At 47.3% G+C, this 21,121-nt stretch overlaps 3 protein-coding genes across 5 annotated transcripts; 1 reads left to right on the forward strand and 2 right to left on the reverse strand.

Annotated features, from left to right (window-relative positions):
• Window positions 1-66: 66 nt before the first annotated feature.
• MLLT11 (MLLT11 transcription factor 7 cofactor) lies at window positions 67-9,164 on the reverse strand. The gene is made up of 2 exons (XM_003259211.4): window positions 8,015-9,164; window positions 67-1,351 (listed from the first exon to the last, which is right to left on the reverse strand). The coding sequence occupies exon 2, from the start codon at window positions 1,343-1,345 to the stop codon at window positions 1,073-1,075; it is 273 nt and encodes a 90-aa protein (XP_003259259.1). The 5' UTR covers window positions 1,346-1,351; window positions 8,015-9,164; the 3' UTR covers window positions 67-1,072.
• On the forward strand, window positions 8,923-17,606 carry CDC42SE1 (CDC42 small effector 1). Of its 3 annotated transcripts, none has more exons than XM_003259210.3 (6): window positions 8,923-9,093; window positions 11,813-11,948; window positions 12,603-12,919; window positions 13,468-13,578; window positions 14,273-14,363; window positions 15,251-17,606. In XM_003259210.3, exons 3-5 carry the CDS (start codon window positions 12,866-12,868, stop codon window positions 14,345-14,347), a joined length of 240 nt encoding a protein of 79 aa, XP_003259258.1. In that variant the 5' UTR covers window positions 8,923-9,093; window positions 11,813-11,948; window positions 12,603-12,865; the 3' UTR covers window positions 14,348-14,363; window positions 15,251-17,606. The 3 variants fall into 3 exon arrangements, with proteins under 3 accessions (XP_003259258.1, XP_003259257.1, XP_030680455.1); XM_030824595.1 differs by having other exon boundaries at window positions 8,952-9,093; window positions 11,813-11,943; window positions 15,251-17,586; XM_003259209.3 differs by lacking the exon at window positions 11,813-11,948 and having other exon boundaries at window positions 8,950-9,093; window positions 15,251-17,586.
• C12H1orf56 (chromosome 12 C1orf56 homolog) lies at window positions 16,611-20,888 on the reverse strand. Its single transcript, XM_003259213.4, has 3 exons — window positions 19,754-20,888; window positions 18,126-18,142; window positions 16,611-16,706 (listed from the first exon to the last, which is right to left on the reverse strand). Exons 1-3 carry the CDS (start codon window positions 20,756-20,758, stop codon window positions 16,625-16,627), a joined length of 1,104 nt encoding a protein of 367 aa, XP_003259261.2. The 5' UTR covers window positions 20,759-20,888; the 3' UTR covers window positions 16,611-16,624.
• Between the last annotated feature and the right edge of the window lie 233 nt (window positions 20,889-21,121).

Below are 21,121 nucleotides of genomic sequence, written 5' to 3' on the forward strand. Positions count from 1 at the left end.
TGAAAGCAAGGCTAATTTCTCAGGTTTCTATGGCTTCCCTTGTGAAGAGAGAAAACTAGACTCCAGTCCTGGGATTGAATGTCTTTATTAAATAAATGAGTAAATGGCAGCACAAATCAGCATCAATACTTTTGGAAGATTGGGGACAAGATGTAGAGTCAAAATGTAATTGTTCATTTCAGGGTCTCAATGTAGCTGAAGAACTGTGCCCACTGATCAGTATTAACATATTGCAAATGCAGGAAGTAAGGCTAAAATAGGACTTATGCTGTTCAGAAGGTTGAATTGAAACCTTAGAAACTATCATAATAGTAGCAATGCATGTTAAGATTTGATAACTTTCTTTAGCTAGAGTTTTCAACCCACAGTTAGGAGCAAAGTTGTAAGGTGAGTAGGTCTGAAGAAGGGACACTCTTTTGAGAAAAGAAATTAGCTACTTCTAAAATGATTCAATTATTTTCCCTATTTTCATTTTCCATAATATTTCCTCCTGTTTTATACCTCTAACTACCCTCCTGATTTATCTGAGGAAAAAAAAGAATATAAGAGAGCAGGATCAAAAAAAAGCAAAAGACTTAACACTTTAGCCTTTTAGAAATACTGTTTCATAGCAGATAACCTCAAATTAAAACTTCCGAGGTTTTCATCACCCCTTGAAGAAATATTTGTGTTTACTGGCCTGGAGCAGGAAATTAGGAAGGTTTAAGGAATCTCTGAAGCTGATTAAAATAGAGTCAAAAATCAGTCTTCCATTTTGCGTTACTATACTACTCTCAGGTGTCCCCAGTCAGGCCTAGTTTCTGGAGTTAATATTTGGGGGGGAAAAGAGGAATCCCTGTGACCCAGTACTCCATTGCTTGAACCATTTACTTTGTGACTTGAGGGCTTTTGAGAGAAATGGAGTAGACAGATAGATAAATAAATAAATACATAGAACTCAACTCTGGCAGATTCATCAGCACCACCAACACAATAGAGAGAGAACAAGATTAAAATGGGAAAGGAGTGGAAAGGAAGGGGCTTGAGAGGGAAGACAATGAGGGCAAGGTGGTGGGAGAGAGAAGTCTTGGCCTTAGAGCAAGTCCAATTCGAAGGAGTGGATGCTGGCAATGGGAGCTCTCCAGAAGTTGAAGGTGCTGTACTCAAGGAGGACATCACCTTCAGGGTTTTTCTCCTGGTCTGCCGCAGTTGCTTGCCCGATCATTTTGCCAACGCTGCTGTCTTTGATCTTGTAGGTGGCTGTATCTGACAGACCCAGGCCTTCCAGCTCCGACAGATCCAGTTCTGGGATGGGCATCCTCCAGAAAAGAAAGGAACTGTACTGGCTACTCACAGGGTCCCTCATAGCTTCCTAGAAAGAAACCACTTGTCAGTCTTCATGCTACAGCAACTTCTTTGTGGCTGATGGCCTTTCCTTACTTAGATACTCCACATACCGGTAAAAAAGGAATTTCTTTCTTTTTTTTTCTATTAAAGAAAGAAAATTGTATATCCTCCAAGCCCACCAGTAAAAACGAATTTGGGGAGGAAAAAAAAGAAACTCACCATCCCCAATTGCCTCTGGAGATAATCCAAGTTCCCTTGGACAAGCTTCAGAAACTCTTTATTATGAATTTCTACTTTTTTTTTTTCTCAATGAGACGGAGTCTTGCTCTGTCACCCAGGCTGGAGTGCAGTGGCAAGATCTTGGCTCACTGCAAGCTCCACCTCCCGGACTCACACCATTCTCCTGCCTCAGCCTCCCGAGTATCTGGGACTACAGGTGCCTGCCACCATGCCCAGCTAATTTTTTGTATTTTTTAGTAGAGACAGGGTTTCACCATGTTAGCCAGGATGGTCTCGATCTCCTGACCTCGTGATCTGCCTGCTTTGGCCTCCCAAAGTGCTGGGATTACAGGCGTGAGCCACCGCGCCCGGCCGAATTTCTACTATTTTCTAAACTTCTTCCCATCTTGGAATGACTTATTTACCAGCTATTGCATCAAATGGATCTTGGGTCTGATTTTCAAGGCCTTCTAAAATCTAGCCCATTCTTCCCAGCAGTGGTATAGCCTCTGTTACAGTTATGCTCATTCCTGTCTTGCTTAACTCCCTCCATTCTCCACCTTAAAATACTTTCCACGTTTCAGCCAGGTGCGGTGGCTCATGCCTGTGATCTCACAACTTTGGGAGGCAGAGTGGGCGGATCACTTGAGGCCAGGAGTTTGAGACCAGCCTGTCCAACATGGGGAAACCCTGCCTCTACTAAAAATACAAAAAATTAGCCAGGCATGGCGGTTCGTGCCTGTGGTCCCAGCTACTAGGGAGGCTGAGGCACGAGAATTGCTGGAATCCAGCAGGGTGAGGTTGCAGTGAGCCTTCCAACCTGGGCAACAGAGCAAGATTCTGTCTAAAAAAAAAAACTTTCCACATTTCAGGACTCCATTCAAGAGCTCAGTGGCTCACACCTGTATTCCCAGCACTTTGGGAGGCTAAGGCAGGCGGATGGCTTGAGACTAGGAGTTCCAGACCTGCCTGGGCAACATGGCAAAACTCCGTCTACAAAAAATACAAAAAATTAGCTGGGCCTGGTGGTGCATGCCTGTAGTCCCAGCTACTTGGGAGGCTGAGTGGGAGAATCACTTGAGCCTAGGAAGCAGAGGTTCCAGTGGGCTGAGATTGTGCCATTGCACTCCAGCCTGGGGAATAGAGTGAGATCCTGTCTCAAAAAACAAAAAGACAAAACAAAAGAAACAAAAAAACTCCAAGTCTACAGAGGAACCCCCGTTCCCCTAGCCCAAACTCCTATTATACTTAAAAATACTTGACTTCCTCCTGACTTTGGTTTAATAGCTCATGGTATGTGTGAAAAGGCCTTCCATGACTTTTCTGCTTTCTATTTTCCTTCTTGCCTTCTAAACACTACTATAAACTCACCTCTTCCAGATGACTTCCTTAAACTTACTCAGCTTCATCTACTCTATTTCCTCCAGCATCTCCCCCAACACCCTGTAGAGTTTTACCTAACTCCATCAGTTTGGGATTACAGATCACTGTTAATGTATTTTATGTATAGGGATGGCCTTATTGCCTTCTGAATGGGGAAAAGCAAAGGGCAGTAGAGAGCAAGCTAGAATCTGAGAAAAAAAAAAAGCTCTTTGACAAACTGACTCCTTTTCTTACAACCAGAGTATGAATAAAAAACTGCTCAAACAGTCCCTGAGTGTTTGGCAGAGCTGTCTTGCAATTTAAAAAGCTAAAGCAAATTTTATGAAATATTAACTCAAAAGGCCTAAAACTTCTATGTCATTGACCCAGAGACATGTACACAGGGTACCAAATACATTCAAGAAAGACATGCATGCAAGCATATGTGGCATTAAAATCAAGTCAAGAACATAAAATAAGACTACACAGAAAATTGAAGTTAAAGTGCTATTCACTAATGTAAATAGTAATGAAATTTTTTATTTAATATAGTATGGATTTAATTATCAAATACTCTAAATTTTGCAAAAGGCCCCTTTTTGGCTAGCTTCCCCTTCCCCTCCACAAATGCCCTCCACCCCTACTTCATCTATCTTTACATCTATCATTATCTTAAACGCTATCATTTACTTAAAGGGTTTCGACAGTGCCTTGTACCACAATATATGTTCAATAAATGCTTCCCACTATCCTTCACTTTAAATTATCCAGGTATTTTAGGCAAAGGCAGTATCTAATTATCACTGTGTTCTTAGAGATACATGATTAGCAAATGTATAGATTAGAAAGATACATTCTCTCGGGGCTACACAGACACGCCCAAATATCCTTTGTCCAGACCCTTTGTGGGCATCCAAGGCCTACTCAACAGGGCCTTGCTGTGTCATGCTGCCACCATGGGGAAGAGGGAAGGAAAAGGTGGTGGTAGAGGGGAGCGGAAGCTCTCTGGCATCTCACGATGCGATGCATGCCTCAGTCAGAGCTTGGATTTTCCTATTAGCATTCCCCCACCAATTCCACTGAGTTGCAAATAATCATTCTTTTCCAGAATCTGTCCCCATACCTAGGAGTTTCCCCAAGGGTAAAAAACAATCTACTTTCTCTGTACACAAGTGCTGGGCTTTGTACCCAAAGCCATTCAAGGCTGCTGATTAACTTTCCCTCACTATTTAATTAATACCTTGCCATTCCCATATATTAGCCCACAGGTAAGCCTTAACAATCCATTTCTCTCTAGCCTACCTCTCCTTCAGAACAAAACCCAGGTGCTAAAAGAACTTTCCTGGCCAGGCGCAGTGGCTCACGCCTATAATCCCAGCACTTTGGGACGCCGAGGCAGGCAGATCACGAGGTGAGGAGTTCAAGACCAGCCCAACCAACATGGTGAAATCCTGTCTCTATTAAAAATACAAAATTAGCCAGGCGAGGTGGCGCATGCCTGCAATCCCAGTTATTTGGGAGGCTGAGGCAGGAAAATTGCTTGAACCTGGGAGATGGAGGTTGCAGTGAGCCAAGATCTTGCCATTGCACTCCAGCCTGGGCAACAAGAGCAAAACTCCATCTCAAAAAAAGTAATAATAAATAAATAACTTTCCTATGCTGTAACAGGGGTCTCTTTTCTCTGATCCCAATGCTCAAGTATACTGATGATAATGAGAGCAAATGGATTGGAAATCCATTTGGAATTAAAGTTCAGATTGGAACGTCTCTTAACAGAATCAGATACTCTTCCATGCATTAATGGATCTATCACTTTCTCTACTCATTCTACCCAAGCCCTGCCTGATATTATAGGACTATTACAGCTGCCTACAGCCTCCACCCTGCTACTTACTAGCCAAGGGTCAAGAAGCATTAGTTGTGGCCGGGCATGGTGGCTCACGCCTGTAATCCCAGCACTTTGGGAGGCCGAGGCAGGTGGATCATGAGGTCAGGAGATCGAGACCATCCTGGCTAACACAGTGAAACCCCGTCTCTACTAAAAATACAAAAATTAAGCTGGGTGCGGTGGCGGGTGCCTGTAGTCCCAGCTACTTGGGAGGCTGAGGCAGGAGAATGGCGTGAACCCGGGAGGCGGAGCTTGCAGTGAGCTGAGATAGCGCCACTGCACTCCAGCCTGGGCGAAAGGGCGAGACTCCGTCTCAATAATAATAATTATAATAAGTAAATAAATAAAAATTTAAAAAAAAGAAGCATTAGTTGAAATGTTACCAAAGGAGCAGAAAGAACATTCTACCACCTCCAAAAACAGAACCCCAAGTTTCAAAAGGCCTTTCTCCAACACACCCTATTGGGTCTCACCAGGCCAGAGACTCCTAAATAATGGCCTTAAATAGGTTCCAAAATGCTCCAGTGTAATGTGAAATGACTGTACTAAGGCAGAAAAAGAAAGTGTTAATCTAGAACACAGTGATGTGTGAGAGTGTGGGGGCTTCAGGAATGGTGAGTGGGTAGGCTAGGATGTTTTTAATGTTAAAAGTGAATTCTGAGTTGTTCTTTTTCTTCTTAGTTTAAGTTCCAAAATAAACCCTGGGAACTGAGCATTACTCAGCAGAGAAGCTGCTTAGAAGGAGGGTGATGCCGGGATTGGAGCAGGGTGGGGGAGCATGTTGGAAAGGTGAGGTCATCATCCTATGATACTCAACTCTGATAATCTCCATAGTACTTTGCAGAGACGTGTGCAGAAAGAGAGCTACAAAAAATGGTTGTATCCATTAACCAACCACCCACTGCTTAAATCTGGGACTATATAGATTCTAAGAAGCATACCCTAGGAGTCAGTACTGTTACGGACTTGTGGCTACAGGGATTCTTACTGTTACCAGTTATTTTCCCAGCTAGCTGGGTTCTTTTCTCTCTCCTCCCTGACAAGTCTTCTCCAGAATGAGCTTAGTATAATGCAGGGCACATTATAGGCTCTTTAAAAAATAGAATCATGGGGCTGGGTGCGGTGGCACACACCTGTAATCTCAGCACTTTGGGAGGCCGAGGCAGGTGGATCACAAAGTCAAGAATTCGAGACCAGCCTGGCCAAGATAGTGAAACCCCGTCTCTACTAAAAATACAAAAATTAGCCAGGCGTGGTGGTGGGTGCCTATAATCCCAGCTACTCGGGAGGCTGAGGCAGGAGAATCGCTTGAACTGGGGAGGCGGAGGTTGCAGTGAGCCAAGATTGCACCACTGCACTCCAGCCTGGCAACAGAGCGAGACTCCATCTGAAAAAAAAAAAAAAAAAAAATAGAATCATGGGGGGAAAAATCATAGAATTTTAAAACTAGAAGACATCTTAGAAATTAATGACTTGGGAAGACTTCCAGCCAGTTTGTATAGAATCCAGGTCTCATAATTCCCAATCTGATCCCTTTTTGTGTTGTACATGGATAGTTGCCAACAGCTTTATATAACCCTATACCAGTATTCCCAAAACTTAAAAGAATTCTGAGTTGCTGAAGAATAGATATTCCGTGGGTTAGGTGATTGTTCCTGTAATTGTGATCTGAATGGGGAAAAGCAAAGGGCAGTAGAGAGCAAGCTAGAATCTGAGAAAAAAAAAAGCTCTTCGACAAACTGACTCCTTTTCTTACAACCAGAGTATGTATAAAAAACTGCTCAAACAGTCCCTGAGTGTTTGGTAGAGCTATCTTGCAATTTAAAAAGCTAAAGCAAATTTTATGAAATATTAACTCAAAAGGCCTAAAATCTCTATGTCACTGACCCAGAGACATGTACACAGGGTACCAAATACATTCAAGAAAGACATGCATGCAAGCATATGTGGCATTAAAATCAAGTCAAGAACATAAAGTAATACTACACAGAAAATTGAAGTTAAAATGCTATTCACTAATGTAAATAGTAATGAAATTTTTTATTTAATATAATATGGATTTAATTATCAAATACTCCAAATTTTGCAAAAGGCCCCTTTTTGGCTAGCTTCCCCTTCCCCTCCACAAATGCTCTCCACCCCTACTTCATCTATCTTTACATCTATCATTATCTTAAACGCTATCATTTACTTAAAGGGTTTCGACAGTGCCTTGTACCACAATATATGTTCAATAAATGCTTCCCACTATCCTTCACTTTAAATTATCCAGGTATTTTAGGCAAAGGCAGTATCTAATTATCACTGTGTTCTTAGAGATACATGATTAGCAAATGTATAGATTAGAAAGATACACTCTCTCGGAGCTACACAGACACGCCCAAATATCCTTTGTCCAGACCCTTTGTGGGCATCCAAGGCCTACTCAACAGGGCCTTGCTGTGTCATGCTGCCACCATGGGGAAGGGGGAAGGAAAAGGTGGTGGTAGAGGGGAGCGGAAGCTCTCTGGCATCTCATAATGTGTGCCTCAGTCAGAGCTTGGATTTTCCTATTAGCATTCCCCCACCAATTCCACTGAGCTGCAAATCATTCTTTTCCAGAATCTGTCCCCATACCTAGCTCCTGTGGGCTATACTGATTTCATTATGGAATCAGGCAGTTCTCCAACACAGAGGCCCCCACCTTTCCTACCCTAGGCTGCCTCTTTCTTTGGAGCAAAGATTTGAGGTGGAATGAAAGAGATTATCCAAAGAAAGGTCAGGATTACACCCAACATTATCCCATATAACCCCCTCCCAAACTCCCTCCTACAGAGAAACATAGAACACTACAGAAAAAAATTGCAAGTATAGGGAAGTACAGGACAGAGAGATACAGTAGGACTAAAAATTCATCAAATAGCTGGTAAAACAAATTATGGTTTGAAAAGGAAGATAAGTAGACTTAAGATATTAAATACACAGGACAATAAATTACAGAAAAGGATACTTGAAATAAGGAGGTAGGTGCTGAGAAATAACTACAAGTAAATTGTTAGAAATTAATGGTCTGTACAAGGTAACAAGGCATGGATGCTGTGAAGAAATAACTACCCATTGTTCATAGCGCCCCCTTCTCTCCAGCTGTCCCCCACCTTATGTGGGGTCTTTCAATCCAACCATAAGCAGCCGCTCTTCTATCTTTGCAGCCCCCTGCCCCCCTCCCTCAGTTTGGTTTACCTGTTATCAATCAATTGCTGGCGTGTTCCAAAGATGGAGGGAGTGCCTCTGGGGCTCCGGGGTCTGCGCCGGGCTGGAGAAATACAAAGCTGTTGGGGCTTTGACGGCTTTATCTTCTCACTCCTATTCCCTCTTCAGTGACTGAGTCTGTCAGTTCACTCTCCCCCTGCAATGCAGCCCCTCCTAAGAAGGGCGGAAGGATTCCCCGCCCCCTCCTGCCTGACTCGGCTAATTGAAATGATAGGTTCCAGAACACTTGAGGGAAGGAGAGACGATGAAAGCATCTCCCTAGGCTCATTGGTCTGCGCTATTATTCCCGATCTCTTCCAGCACCCCCGTGCTGACTGGGGCTCAATGAATGAGCAGTTAATTGCCCTCTAATTTTAGGTCCTCTAATTTATGGATTTGAAATCTTAACTCTAGACTACAATGGAAAGGAGGAGTGTTCCTTTCTTCCACAATTTAAGGACTTTAGGTTACAAGGTATTTTTAAGAATCAGAATATTTTTCCACCCCTTCTCCCAATCCCTGCTCCTCCTGACTCGCCTCTTTACCCTCACAATGGGTAAATAAACCTAGTCCTATTCCATTTTGGGTAAAGCACAAGAAATTTGGGGTGGGGGTAGTGCTTCTGCGAATCTCTGAACTTGGTTAGGTCTGGGGGTTTGGGGGGCTCCGCTTCGTTTTGCCCCGAAGTGCCTGGCGCGCAAAGGGAACGTGAGATTCCCAGGGCCCCAGCTTGGGTGCCATGCACGGCCCTCATCTAGGTGTCCGCATTCTCCGGTTCTCCCCGCAGGGGCGGCGGCCTTGAGGGGCTGCAGAGGCACCCTCCCACGTCCCGCACAGTGCAGTGCCTCCGCAGTCCAGAGGGGAGCTGTGCGCTCGGCTCGGAGCCGGACGGGTTTCGTAATCGCGTCGCCGCCGCTTCCGCCTTCAGCCAGCCCCACCTCTGCCGGCTCGTCCTCGGCTCCCCCACCGCGCCGCAGAGCTAGCCCAGGAAGCCCACACTGGCGGCCACTGAGCAGAGTCCCTCACCCCCATCAGCTGTAGCTGAACGTCTGGATGGTGGAGAAGAGCAGGTGAGGCCGTGCAGTTGGTCCCCTGGCCCGCCCGCCGCGCCGGCAGGGCCAGGCAGAGACACACCGGATGCGGGGTGTGGGGGAGGCGGGTGTCCTGGGCTGCAGAGATGCTGGGGTGGTGGGAAAGGGGTGCGCGCCCGGGGTGGCCGTCCTTATCCACGCTCCTGGGGTGCGCAGGCTGAGGCCGCTGAAGAGTAGAAGGAAAAGAAGGAACTGGAATGTTGGGGGAGGTGGGAGGGAGAGGGTCTGAAAGATTCCCAGAGAGGTCCCAATCCGGTTAAGGGTTGGGAAGAGCAGAGAACTTCTGGGTAGAGTTGGGTAGTTGGAGGAGACAGATACGGAATCTGTGTGATTGAATATATTTGGGGAGGGGAGGCTTAGGGCCTAGTCCTCTTTCCTCTTAAGCCCCCAGAAGACCTTTCCTGGGGAGGGGGAAGGTTGGTGTTGGGCCTGTCACTTGGCTGAAATATGGAGTCCACTCCGCTTCTCCAGAGTCCTTCAGCAGCCCTCATGTCTCGGGGTCTCCACACAGGGACCAGCTGTTGCCCCGGGCTTCTAGCCAGAATTGCCCATGCCATTCTCTCGATTCTTTCTTTCTCTCCAGCTGCTTCATGTGAGGGCTTGTCAGGCCGCGGGTTGGAGGCCTTAGGGCCAGAGGCGGGGGGACCGGGAGAACCGGTTTGGGGCCCGAACAGGACCAGAGAACTAGCCTGTACATCCTTCCTCCCTGGCACCTCTTTCCCATCCCTTCTGCTCACCTCCCAACAGCTCTGAGACCCTCAAGTCCTAGTGTGATCTTGGTGGGGGTGGGGGGTGGCTTTCCCGGTTCCGTATTTCACTCTTGCCATTTGGAACTCAGAGAGGCCGAGTTCTGAGCACCACTTGGTTCTCAGGACGTGGCCTTATGAGGTCTAATCCTCATCCCTCCTGTTGTTTTCTCAGCCCCTTCCCTATTCACTGTGGGGTTGGATTCGGGTGGCTCTTCCGCCTGGGCTGACCAGCTCAGGACTTCATTTTTCCTCAACCCACTCTCTTCTGGCTGCTTTAAAGAAGAGTGGCCGCCAGGGGCTCTTCCTTTTCTGGCTTTGTTCCCATCCCCCACTGCCCTGCGCTACCACAACATTCACCCTGACCTGTCTTCTTCACATTCTGACCCCACCCTCAAGTTTCAGAGACCCTAATGTCCTAGGGAATGGAATTTCCTGGTCACTTCTCGTCATCATTGGTCATTTCATGCCAAGTCCCACACACACGCTTTCCCTCCACCCTGCTCTGGTCAGGTCCCTGGAAAAGAAACAGAAATGGCCTTGTTCTCTCCACTGCCCCTTTCCCTCTCCTTCTCCTCCCCCTCTCTTCTCCTCTTCCCTCCCAGCACTATCCACCTCTGTCCCTCAGCTTTGAGCAGGGTGGGGGATGTTGAGAGAGAGTCCAGTCACAGTACAGCCTGCCTGCTGGTATTGGGGGTTTCCTCTAATTCTTCATTTTCCCCCAACCCTTACCACCTGCCACCACCACCATCAGGACAAACCCTATGACTGACTCATTGACGTTCCACTGACCACAGCTCCCCTCTCTGGACAGCGTGTTTTAGCTTCCGCTCCTTCTGGTTACTCCTCCCTTCCAGTGGTGAGAAGGGACGTAAGAGAAATCCCAGCCTCCTGGGTTCTCCCCTCCCCTAGAAGCTATATTTGAGTGTTTGTGTGATCTCATCTCAAGGCTGTTAAAAAAAAAAAAAAAACCTCTCCGTGTGTGTGTGTGTGTGTGTGTGTGTGTGTGTGTGTGTGTGTTTTGTATTTGAGACAGGGTCTTGTCCTGTCACCCAGGCTGGAGTGCAGTGGTGCAAACATGGCTCACTGTAGCCTCCAACTCTTGGGCTCAAGTGATCCTCCTGCCTCAGCCTCCCCAGTAGCTGGGATGACAGGCGCATGCTACCACACCCTGCTATCTCTTTTTTTTGTTTGTTTGTTTTTGAGGCGGAGTTTTGCTCTTGTTGCCCAGGCTGGAGTGCAATGGCGATCTCGGCTCACTGCAACGGCGATCTCGGCTCACTGCAACCTCTGGTTCAAGCGATTCTCCTGCCTCAGCCTCCCAAGTAGCTGGGATTACAGGCGTCTGCCACCACGCCCAGCTAATCTTTTGTATTTTTAGCAGAGAAGGGGTTTCACCATGTTGGCCAGGCTGGACTGGAACTCCTGACCTCAAGTGATCCGCCCGCCTTGGCCTCCCAAAGTGCTGGGATTACAGGCGTGAGCCACCACGCCCGGCCTATCTCTTGTTTTTAAATCAGTCTAGGGTGCCAAAGCATCAGGGTTCCCGGCCTGCAAGAAAGGGAGATTCCTGTTCATGTTAAAGTGTCATATTTATGAAACTGCCCTTTTTGGAATCTTTGAGGTTGTCTGTACTATAGGACTGGGGAAATGCAAATGGGTCTAAGAAGAAACCCAGGTGTGTCCTACCCTGGCTGGCAGTAGTGAGAAGGGAGGAAGTTCTTCCTTGGACACTAGTACTGTTGGAAAGTTCCTTGTGTCTGGTTGGCTGATGAAGCTTGAGGATAGAATTGGTGAAGAGGGAGGGGAGAAAAGGTCACAGCTGGAGGGGAGCCTGGGCCCTACAGGGTGTGAGGCAGAGCAGAGTGGCAGATAAGACATGTGGATGGTGGGGAAAATATTCCTCATGGGACAGAAGATACCTGGCACATGTACCCACAACCTGTACACAGATGATCTGTACTGGACACACGTGGAGATATGGCCATGCCACACATGTGCAAACAGAGGTGTACACACAGGAGTGCAGTGATACAGGACACAGATAAACAGAATGTACACAGCCTTCAGGAAGGATCTCAAGGTCAGGTAATAAAGGAACTGCTAACTGGCTTCTGGGAGGGATTGGATTTCACTGGAGGGAAATCAGGAGGAATAGGGCAGCAAACAGAGAGGGAAGAAACTCCTCATTGTAGAAAGTCTTTCCTGAGGGCCAACCGGCCAGTTAGTCTCCTAGGACCTCAGTGGTCCAGGGCTCTCCTGTTCTTAAAGAAACTCTAGGCATTCAGGGCAAGGTAAGAAAAAAGGCAGGGACAGGGTGGAGACCTTGTTTGTGAGAACAAAAAACCACTATTTCCTCTTCAGAGTCACTTAAATGCCCTTCCCCTTCTGCCCTAAACTCAGAGAGAAGGGAGCTGGAGCTTGTATCACCCCAAACTTTGCTAATTTCTGCCACTATCCTTTGGTCCTCGTCCATCCTCTTAACTCTAAGTGCCTCTAGCCCCCTTCCTCTCCCTTGGTACCACCAGCCACTGCTCCTTAACCCCTTGGTGTCCTTTTGGTTCTGTTCCTTTTTCTTAGAGTGAAACTGAGGTTCATAGTGTTTGGGAACGAGTGTTGACGTACAGGTCTAGGGCCTCTCAGGGAGGACTGGGAAGATATAGGCTCATCAGGAGGTTTCTCAAGGATTGGGGGAGGGGGAGATTTCTCATTGATCTTTCTTTTTACTTTCTTCTAATCCAGGGTTCCGAGTCTGAGGAAGACATAACCTTGTGCCTGCCTGCTCACCTCTCTCTCTGGTCCTGTTCATCTCTCAGGCTCTGAGACACTGACCTTCACTGCTCAGTTAAAGGTTCCAGGGATTCCACTTTCTCTGGACCCATCCAGCTGAGTGAACCCAGGGTGGTGGTGTATCTGGGGAGAGTGAGGAGTGGGTCGTCCAAACACCAGGGAAAGAGCCCTTTGGGGCCTCAGACAGAGGAGTGAAGCTGGAACCATCAGGGAACATGAGTGAATTTTGGCACAAACTGGGCTGCTGTGTGGTAGAGAAACCCCAGCCGGTGAGTCTCCCCACCCCCATCCTAACCCAAAGAGCAGTCAGTTACCGTATGCTGTGACATAGCCACACCATCTAGGATCTGCCATCTAAAAAGCACACTTCTTGCCTCCCTCTGTGTCAGGAGCTTCTATGGTCAGGCAGCTGTATATGTGGAATAAAGGGGACTGGGTGATAGAAGAAGTGAATAGTCCTAGCTATTACCCCCTGTTCCTGTCCATTCTGGGCTGGGTGGGGTTTGTAGGTGGAGCTGCATACCTGTCAGTTTTCCCCATTATTTCGTCATCAGTCAGAGGTGACTTTGACGTGTCCTTTCTTCGTCCAGTGTTCACTCTGCAGGCCACTGCCCTCACTACTCTGGTTCATGTCTTCTGTGTGCTTTTGTTGTTCCAGCTTTGCCTTTCATGCCCTAGTGATTTCCCTGTTAAAATGCCACATCCCCTCTTCCCACCAGGCCCTTAGCTTTTTAGTGGTTTTGAAGACTCTTTTCCCTTCCTCCATGATGACTGGAGGAGGGGCCTTAAGACATGACTCCTTATCTTCTCCAAGCAGAAGAAGAAGAGAAGACGGATTGACCGGACCATGATTGGGGAACCAATGAATTTTGTCCACCTGACTCACATTGGCTCAGGGGAGATGGGGGCCGGAGACGGACTTGCCATGGTAACAAGGAAATGGGGAGAGGTTGATAACGGGGGTGAGGTCTATAACCGTTCCCTCTTTTTGAAAGTTCAAGCTAGGGACATACGAAAATACTCAATGGGGAAGTAAAAACCTGGGATTCTAGTCCTGGTCACCAGTTGTGGAAACCCGAGACCTGACATTTTAGGTGTCTGGGCCTAGGTTCTCTTATCTTTACACCTTAGCAGATTGTTCTTCATTGGGGTAGGGGGTATATATATCTTAATAGTTGGAGGGCTTTTTCCAAAAACTTATAACCCTCCCTTCTCCTAATTAAGAACTGCTATCTCAGTGCCACAGTAAATCATATATTTAGGAATGTTGAGACAGGAAAAAAGCTGAGCACCTTCGTCCTAAATAATGTCTAAGATGCACTTCTGTTCCCAAAATAAGGGAAATGGGTCTAGAGATAGTCTTTTCCCAGATCCTGAAACTCAGATATATAGGGAGAATCCATTGTGAGGGAATATTATTAGTAAAAGACCCATTTTACCTCATCCTCATGAAGGCCAGTGTGAAAAGAGGCATTGAGACTCCCCTAGGAGGAATGGCGGTTAGTAGATGGCTGCTATTGTCAAGGAGATGGCGTCAACCTCTTCCCTGGAGGGCACAAAGTAGAATTCTTACTGTAGGATATGAAGACTTAGGAAGGTGTTTCACATCTGTTTTTTCACAGACAGGTGCAGTTCAGGAGCAGATGAGATCCAAGGGAAACCGAGATAGGCCATGGAGCAATTCTAGGGGCTTATAGCTCCAATAATGGAATGGTGAGTGATTAGAGAAACCCATCCAACACCTCAACCCCCATAACAGCACAATCTGATACCCTGACTCAGAACCCTGATCTTATGCAAGAAAGGGAGGTGTGGCCGGGTGTGGTGGCTCATGCCTGTAATCCCAGCACTTTGGGAGGCTGAGATGGGTGGATCACTTGAGGCCAGGAGTTCAAGACCAGCCTGGCCAACGAGGCAAAACCCTGTCTCTACCAAAAAATACAAAAATTAGCCGGGCACAGTGGTGTACTCCTGTAGTCCCATCTACCTGGGAGGCTGAGGCATGAGAATTGCTTGAACCCGGGAGGCGGAGGTTACAGTGAGCTGAGATCGCGCCACTGCACTCCAGCCCGTGTGACAGAGCGAGACTCGATCTCAAAATATAAAAAAGAATGGGAGATAGGGAGGAATTAGAAGAGAAGATTCAAGAATGTAGGATCTAGGCCGGGCATGGTGGCTAACACCTATAATCCCAGCACTTTGGGAGGCCGAGGTCAGCAGATTACTTGAGGTCAGGAGTTTGAGACCAGGCTGGCCAACATGGTCTCTACTAAAAGTACAAAAATTAGCCAGGCATGATGGCACACGCCTGTAATCCCAGTTACTCAGGCGGCTGAGGCAGGAGAATCACTTGAACTCGGGAGGCGGAGGTTGCAGTGAGCCTAGATGGCGCCACTGCACTCCAGCCAGGGCAACAGAGCGAGATTCCGTCTCAAAAAAAAAAGAATGTAGGATATACAAAGACTGAGAGGGTGTTGTGCAGACAGAAGTAAAGAACACACTGTGGAAATAGCTTAAAGTCTGCACTAGGTAGTGCCTTCTTCCTAAAGCCTTGGTTTTCTTTGAGGCTAATCTTTAAGAAAAACTTTTTTTTATTTCAGGTTCTGCCATCTTGAAACCCCCATTCTGTTTCCAGCCCAGAAGAAATGCTGCCCCTACCAGATCCCTCCTTGAACCAGTGATCTAAGGTCCCCTCTTTTCCCTATCTGCCTAACAGTGCCTCACAAGGCTTGGGGGCTGGACTCCCTCTACTCCCTCTGGCTATAGCCCCTCCTGGAGATGGGGTCATGGCAGCAGGACTGATCAAGTGACTACTGGTTAGCCAGAGGAGCTCATCTGAAGCCCTGGAAACCCTCAGATCTGAGATAGGAGTTCTCTAGGAACCTGGATTGAGTTCCTGTCTCCTGAATGATGGTCTGGGTGCCACCTGTTTTTAAACTCTTAACCTGGAACTCCTTAAATGGGGTAGGTGGGTGAGATTATCAAAGCTGAAGCTGGCTTTGCTGAGAAGCTCCCTACCTACCTCCCTGCCCTTCTCCTCCTTCCTCGTGGAATGAACTAAAGCAGATGTAAAGCAGGGGCTGGTGGGGGTGCCTACTCCCTTTTCCACTCTTTATCTTTAGATTTCAAACCTTAGGCTCATAGCCCCTCAGTATCTCTCTGCTAATACCAGTGTCTCTTTCTCTAGTTAGCCCTCTAATCTTCTGTTTCTGTTTACCAGCTTCCCAGCAACTTTCCTTTTTTAAAATATTAAAAATTTAATTCAGGTTCTCTTAATTATCCTCATCCTGCTGTTGCCTCCGCCCTTAACTCTATCCCTATTGGGAACCTTGTTTCCCACCGAATAAGAGTTAAGGTAAGAGGTAGCTCTTCACCTGATGACATTCCATTTAAGTCTTGGGGCATCTTTCCTGCCCTCTGCCATCCTCCCTGCTGGCCCAGGTGAGAGGAGGAAGAGGGGTCTTGAGAGAAACTCAGAATGTGGCAGAACTAGGAGTAAGTCCATCTCAAGGTGGACTTCTGATCACTGAGGATGGTGAGATAAATAGGTTGAAAACAATCATCTGTGAGTTTAGGAGTCTTAAGATCCTCACAGCACGGGAGCAGGGAGAGGCTCTATCTAGAACAAGTTTTCACAACCGAGATGCCTTTGACATTTTGGGCTGAAGTGTTCTTTGTAAGGAAAACCTGTTTCCTGTTTTGCGCATTACAGGATATTTAGCAGCATCCCTGGCCCACCCTAGTTATGACAACCAAAAATGTCTCTATACATTGCCAAATTTCTCCTAGGGGGCAAAATCGCCTCCATTTGAGAACCACAACTCTAAAGTCAAGATATTTTTCTCTGAAGTGATTTCTGCTTGGCACGCTACCCTCATCACGTTACTCATCTTAAGCCCGAGCCATGGATGAACTAGGAGCCCATATAAATGAGGCTCAATCGGGCTGCACATAATCTCCAACCAATTCTTTATTCAGTGTTTTGCCTGTGCTCGCATGTTGCTATGATGGACAGGTCCCATGCTCCTCCATTCTCGCCCTCTGGAGAAGTGGTTCCTGTAGTGTAGAGATATGAACAGGGTATGGTAGGATTGGGGAAAGGGGAGAGAGAAGCAGTAGATATAATCCTTATCCTCCCCAAATTTTAAGCTCTATTTCTGTGCCCTAGTCCTAGACACACATTAGACTCAGGGAGTTTTGTCTGAAGACCAGGTCCCACTGCCCCCCTGGCTGAAGAGTCTGCTTTAGATGGGAAAACGACGTAGGAGTAGGGGTCTTTAGGCACTTTCAGTATTCTCAGGTCTTCTTCGTTCTGGCCCTTCCAGGGTAATTAGGAAGGCAGAACAAGACAGATGAGCTCCTGCCTGCTCTGAGACAAGAAGGGTGGGGTCTCATTAGCTTTGCAACAGGAAACATCCTGTTTTATGGTAGTGGGGTCAGGAATGTAGGAACTGGTATCCATTCTGCTAATTCTACCACCCATTCAGTTTGCTTATCCCTACAGAACAGTGACTGAGGTTCTATTTTTTTTTTCTTCAAATTTCCATGTATTTTCTGCCATTTTTCAGGGTCTAAGATTGGTCATACATTCCCAATTTACTCTCAGTTCCAGTCAAGCTGGTTGCTCTGAAAGTAACCCAGCTTGTTGCCCTAAAATACCTCAGTAGCCTGAGTGTTATACTAGAGATCTAAAGGGTTAACAGGATAGGGTAGAAAGGTTAGAGACTCCTGGAAATCTCTGGTCACCATGATCTTCGGCCTCATTCTAATACCTGTTCTTTGGACACAGTCTTTTTTCTTGGTGCTCTCTTGCCTTTAGCTACCTTCTCTAATACGTATGCTACCATCACTAATAAAGTGATGGGAATAGGTTTGAGAGTCATAATTTATATTAAAAAGTTGTTGGACTTTTAAATACATTTTTTTCAAATAAAAAGCAAAATAGTTGCACAGTAATCATTGCAGGTGTGTGTTGGATTAAAGGATGGATATAGCTAATGAAGATAACTCCTCGAAAGTGGCTGAGATGGAATTTTGTACCAACATTGCCCTTTTGAGGAGAGAGGGCCAAGCACTATGAAGGCAAGAAGACCACTGTCATCTTTCAAGGGCTCAACTCCTTGTTCTTCCTACTCCCTTTTCTTAGCGTTTATTTGAGATTTTTCAAGCCTGTAAAAGAAGTACTTGTTTTAAAACAATGTTGGAAATGAGGAAAATGAGCAATATCAACATTTTATCCTGAGGGACAGGGAGTAGGAAACAAGCCAGAGGCTGCTAGTTACACAGTTCAGTCTTAGGGATGAAGAGATTTATGTCTCTCCTCCCTCAGGTACCTCTGTAAAGAAACACAAGACCAAACAATGTGTTTTCCAGTTTTGTTTTTCTGTACTAAAAATATCTAGTGGGTGCTAGGATTGAAAGGGCAAGAGAGGTTGAGATACTGACATCTCCTCATGTGGATGAAGTGGCCATTACCTCTGGTTTCTGTCTATCTGCGTAAGGAAAAAAAATAGAGAAAAAGGGAAATTACAACCACATCTATATTCTTTTCCCTTCCTTGCTTCATCTCCCCCTCCCACGAACCCATATTCTCTCAACCCTACTGCCCACCCCTTACTTATTTTTGTATGCAATAATGGTATCGGACACACAAGGAGAAAAACAGAAACAAGCAAAATGACCAAGTATATGCTTTATCACCTTTCCCTCCTCAAAGTCCTATCATCCAAATCAATTGAGACTACCTTATCAAGTCAATCAGAACCTTTGCTAATTCTGGGTAAAGCAGAGGACTATCCTTCCTTGTCCCGGAAGGACAGTTCTCCCAAATGGTAGTGGTGAAGAGAGTGGGCACTGGTGTCAAACCTGGTTTAAATCTCGTGGCTCTGCCACTTACTAGCTTTGTAAACCTCAGTTTCTTCATCTGAAAAGCAGGGATAATAATACCTCATAGGGTGTGAGGATCGATTCAGGTAAAGTGCACATAGTAAGACCTCAAATTTTGGCAGTTGTTGCTGTTAAGCTGTATTAGGTCAAAACTTAATTGATTAAGATCCTCCATATCTGTTAATTATCTGTGCATCAAAAAGACTTTATGGGCCGGGCACAGTGGCTCATTGTAATCCCAGAATTCTGGAAGGCCAAGGTGAGCAGATCCCTTGAGCTCAGGAGTTGGAGACCAGCCTGAGCAACATAGCGAGATCTTGTTAGCCAGGCATGGTGGTGCATGTCTGTAGTCTAAGCTACTCAGCAGGCTAAGGTGGGAGGATTGCTTGAGCCCAGAAGATGGAGGGTGCAGTGAGTTGTGACTGCGCCACCACACTCCAGCCTGAGTGATGAGAGCGAGACCCTGTCTCGAAAAAAAAGTCTTATGGCCAGGGGCACAGTAGCTGATACCTGTAATCCCAGCACTTTGGAAGGCTGAGGCAGGAGAATTGCTTGAGCCCAGGAGTTCAAGACCAGCCTGGGCAACATAGCGAGATCTTTTCTGTAAAAAAAAAAAAAAAAAAAAAAAAAAAAGAATTTCCAGGGCCAGGCATGGTGACTCATGCCTATAATCCCAGCACTTTGGGAGGCCGAGGCGGGTGGATCACTTGAGGTCAGGAGTTCTAGACCAGCCTGGCCAACATGGTAAAATGCTGTCTCTTCTAAAAAAAAAAAAAAAAAAAAATTAGCCGGGCGTGGTGGTGGGTGCCTATAATCCCAGCTACTCAAGAGGCTGAGGCAGGAGAATTGCTTGAACCTGGGAGGCAGAGGTTGCAGTGAGCCAAGATCACGCCATTGCACTCCAGCCTCGGCAATGAGTGAAACTATGTCTTGAAAAAAAAAAAGTATTTCCAATCTTAACTATTAACTATTTGGTCAATAATCACCTAATGAGCAGTAAGACATTTTACCTAATGACCAACCAGTAGTTGCTCAATAAATAATAGGTGGAATCAATGGCTAACAATGTGAATAACCAATGCATGTTATGAATCAATAACCAGGGAAGTCAGTAACAGTTCATGTAAGCAACACTGGCTGGCTTAGCAACTGAGTTTTAGATACCAGGACTTTTCACATCTGTCAACAAAGACCCTGGCTCATCACCAAACACTTACTGGTTGCATCTCTGTGAACACTGAAGAGAGGCTATTCCAAATATCCTCCAGGCCAATCCTGACCTGTTTCCAAAAAGCCAGGGCTGGGCAGGGGCTGGTGGGTGGCGGGCTGGGACTGCTTCTGAGGTGGATGGTGGGGAAGGGGGTAGTGGTGGTCCTGGTACTGGTGGTGCTCTGAGAGGCACAGTTGGTGTCAGTACAGAGACTTGTGTCCAGGGGGCACTCTTCCCGAAGTCGGTTGCAGGGACATTGTTGATAGGTGCAAGGCTTGTGCTCCGTGCGGAGCTGGCTCAGCGCCCCAACTCGAAGGCGCCCGGAAAGGCCGTGCAGCTTCCCAGACCGGCTCCGGCTCATGGTGCCCGACTTGCAGTGGCAGTGCCACGGGCCCCAGGGCATCAGCACCAGCCGCAGATCCTCAGGAGGTGGCATGGCTGTGGGTGAGGGTGACGGCCACCGGCTCGGTGTAGACCCAGGTGTGGACCACTGGCTCAGGGTGGCCTCCGAGCCTGGCAGGTCCTCAGTAGACCTCCCGGGGGAGCGCGGCAGGCTTGAAGTCAGCCTGATTTCAGGCTCCTGACTATTGGCTATAAACCTCGTGCTGGAACTCCCCGCTGTTTTGGGAGTTGCACTGGGAAGCTCTCCGCTGGTGTTATCCTTTCCGGCATTAATCACAACCCCCTCTTCCGAAGACCCATCCTCCTCGTTAATGGCGGACGACCGGCTAAAGCCGGTGGACACCGTGGCGGCCAAGAGCTCGGCAGCCGCCGGTCCAGCCAGGCGGTCGGCGTCGGCCATGGCATCATTCTCGTCCTCTAGGATTATCCTCGTCTTCCGGGGAAGACCAGTACGGGCGGTGCTCCGATAGCTGCGGGTCATGGGGCCCCCAAAGCGTAAACTGACCCGCTGCATTTCGGTCGGAGTCTGGGTCAGGCCTTGGGCCCCCGCCGCCCGGGGACCCAGACTCAGCAGCAAGACCCACAGCAGCGCGCCGGCGGGGAGGACCATGGGGCTGGGCTCTTGGGGTTGGGAGGGAGGCCAGTGAGGCAGGCCCTGCCTCCTACCTTCGCCCCCTCCCTTCCGCTGTAGACCCACCGGGTCGTTTGAACCGAGGCCCGCGGGGAAGGGGTGGGGTTCGATGCGCGGGCGCGCGCCGCGCGGGGTGCTCCTAAGGAACCTCTGCGGCAAGAACTCTGCTGGAACCGAAGATTTGGGATGCAAGGGGTGGTGAAAGAGTCGTTCACTTCTTTGGAACAGAGCTTAAATGTCTCATCGCAGTTTATTAGCCTCTACAGTTCTAAATTTACTAAAGAGGGCAAAAATACAGGTTTTGAAAGCACTCCTTCCCAGGCTCACAGGCAGCAGACATGA

This window comes from Nomascus leucogenys, chromosome 12 (genome assembly GCF_006542625.1).
Source record: "Nomascus leucogenys isolate Asia chromosome 12, Asia_NLE_v1, whole genome shotgun sequence".
Classification (NCBI taxonomy): domain Eukaryota; kingdom Metazoa; phylum Chordata; class Mammalia; order Primates; family Hylobatidae; genus Nomascus; species Nomascus leucogenys.

Coding starts and splice junctions, on each gene's coding strand:
- MLLT11 (XM_003259211.4), bottom strand. CDS start 1,345: ATGAGGGACCCTGTGAGTAGCCAGTACAGTTCCTTTCTTTTCTGGAGG.
- C12H1orf56 (XM_003259213.4), bottom strand. CDS start 20,758: ATGGTCCTCCCCGCCGGCGCGCTGCTGTGGGTCTTGCTGCTGAGTCTG.
- CDC42SE1 (XM_003259210.3), top strand. CDS start 12,866: ATGAGTGAATTTTGGCACAAACTGGGCTGCTGTGTGGTAGAGAAACCC. Junction 12,920..13,467: donor TGGTAGAGAAACCCCAGCCG/GTGAGTCTCCCC, acceptor TTCTCCAAGCAG/AAGAAGAAGAGAAGACGGAT. Junction 13,579..14,272: donor CCGGAGACGGACTTGCCATG/GTAACAAGGAAA, acceptor GTTTTTTCACAG/ACAGGTGCAGTTCAGGAGCA.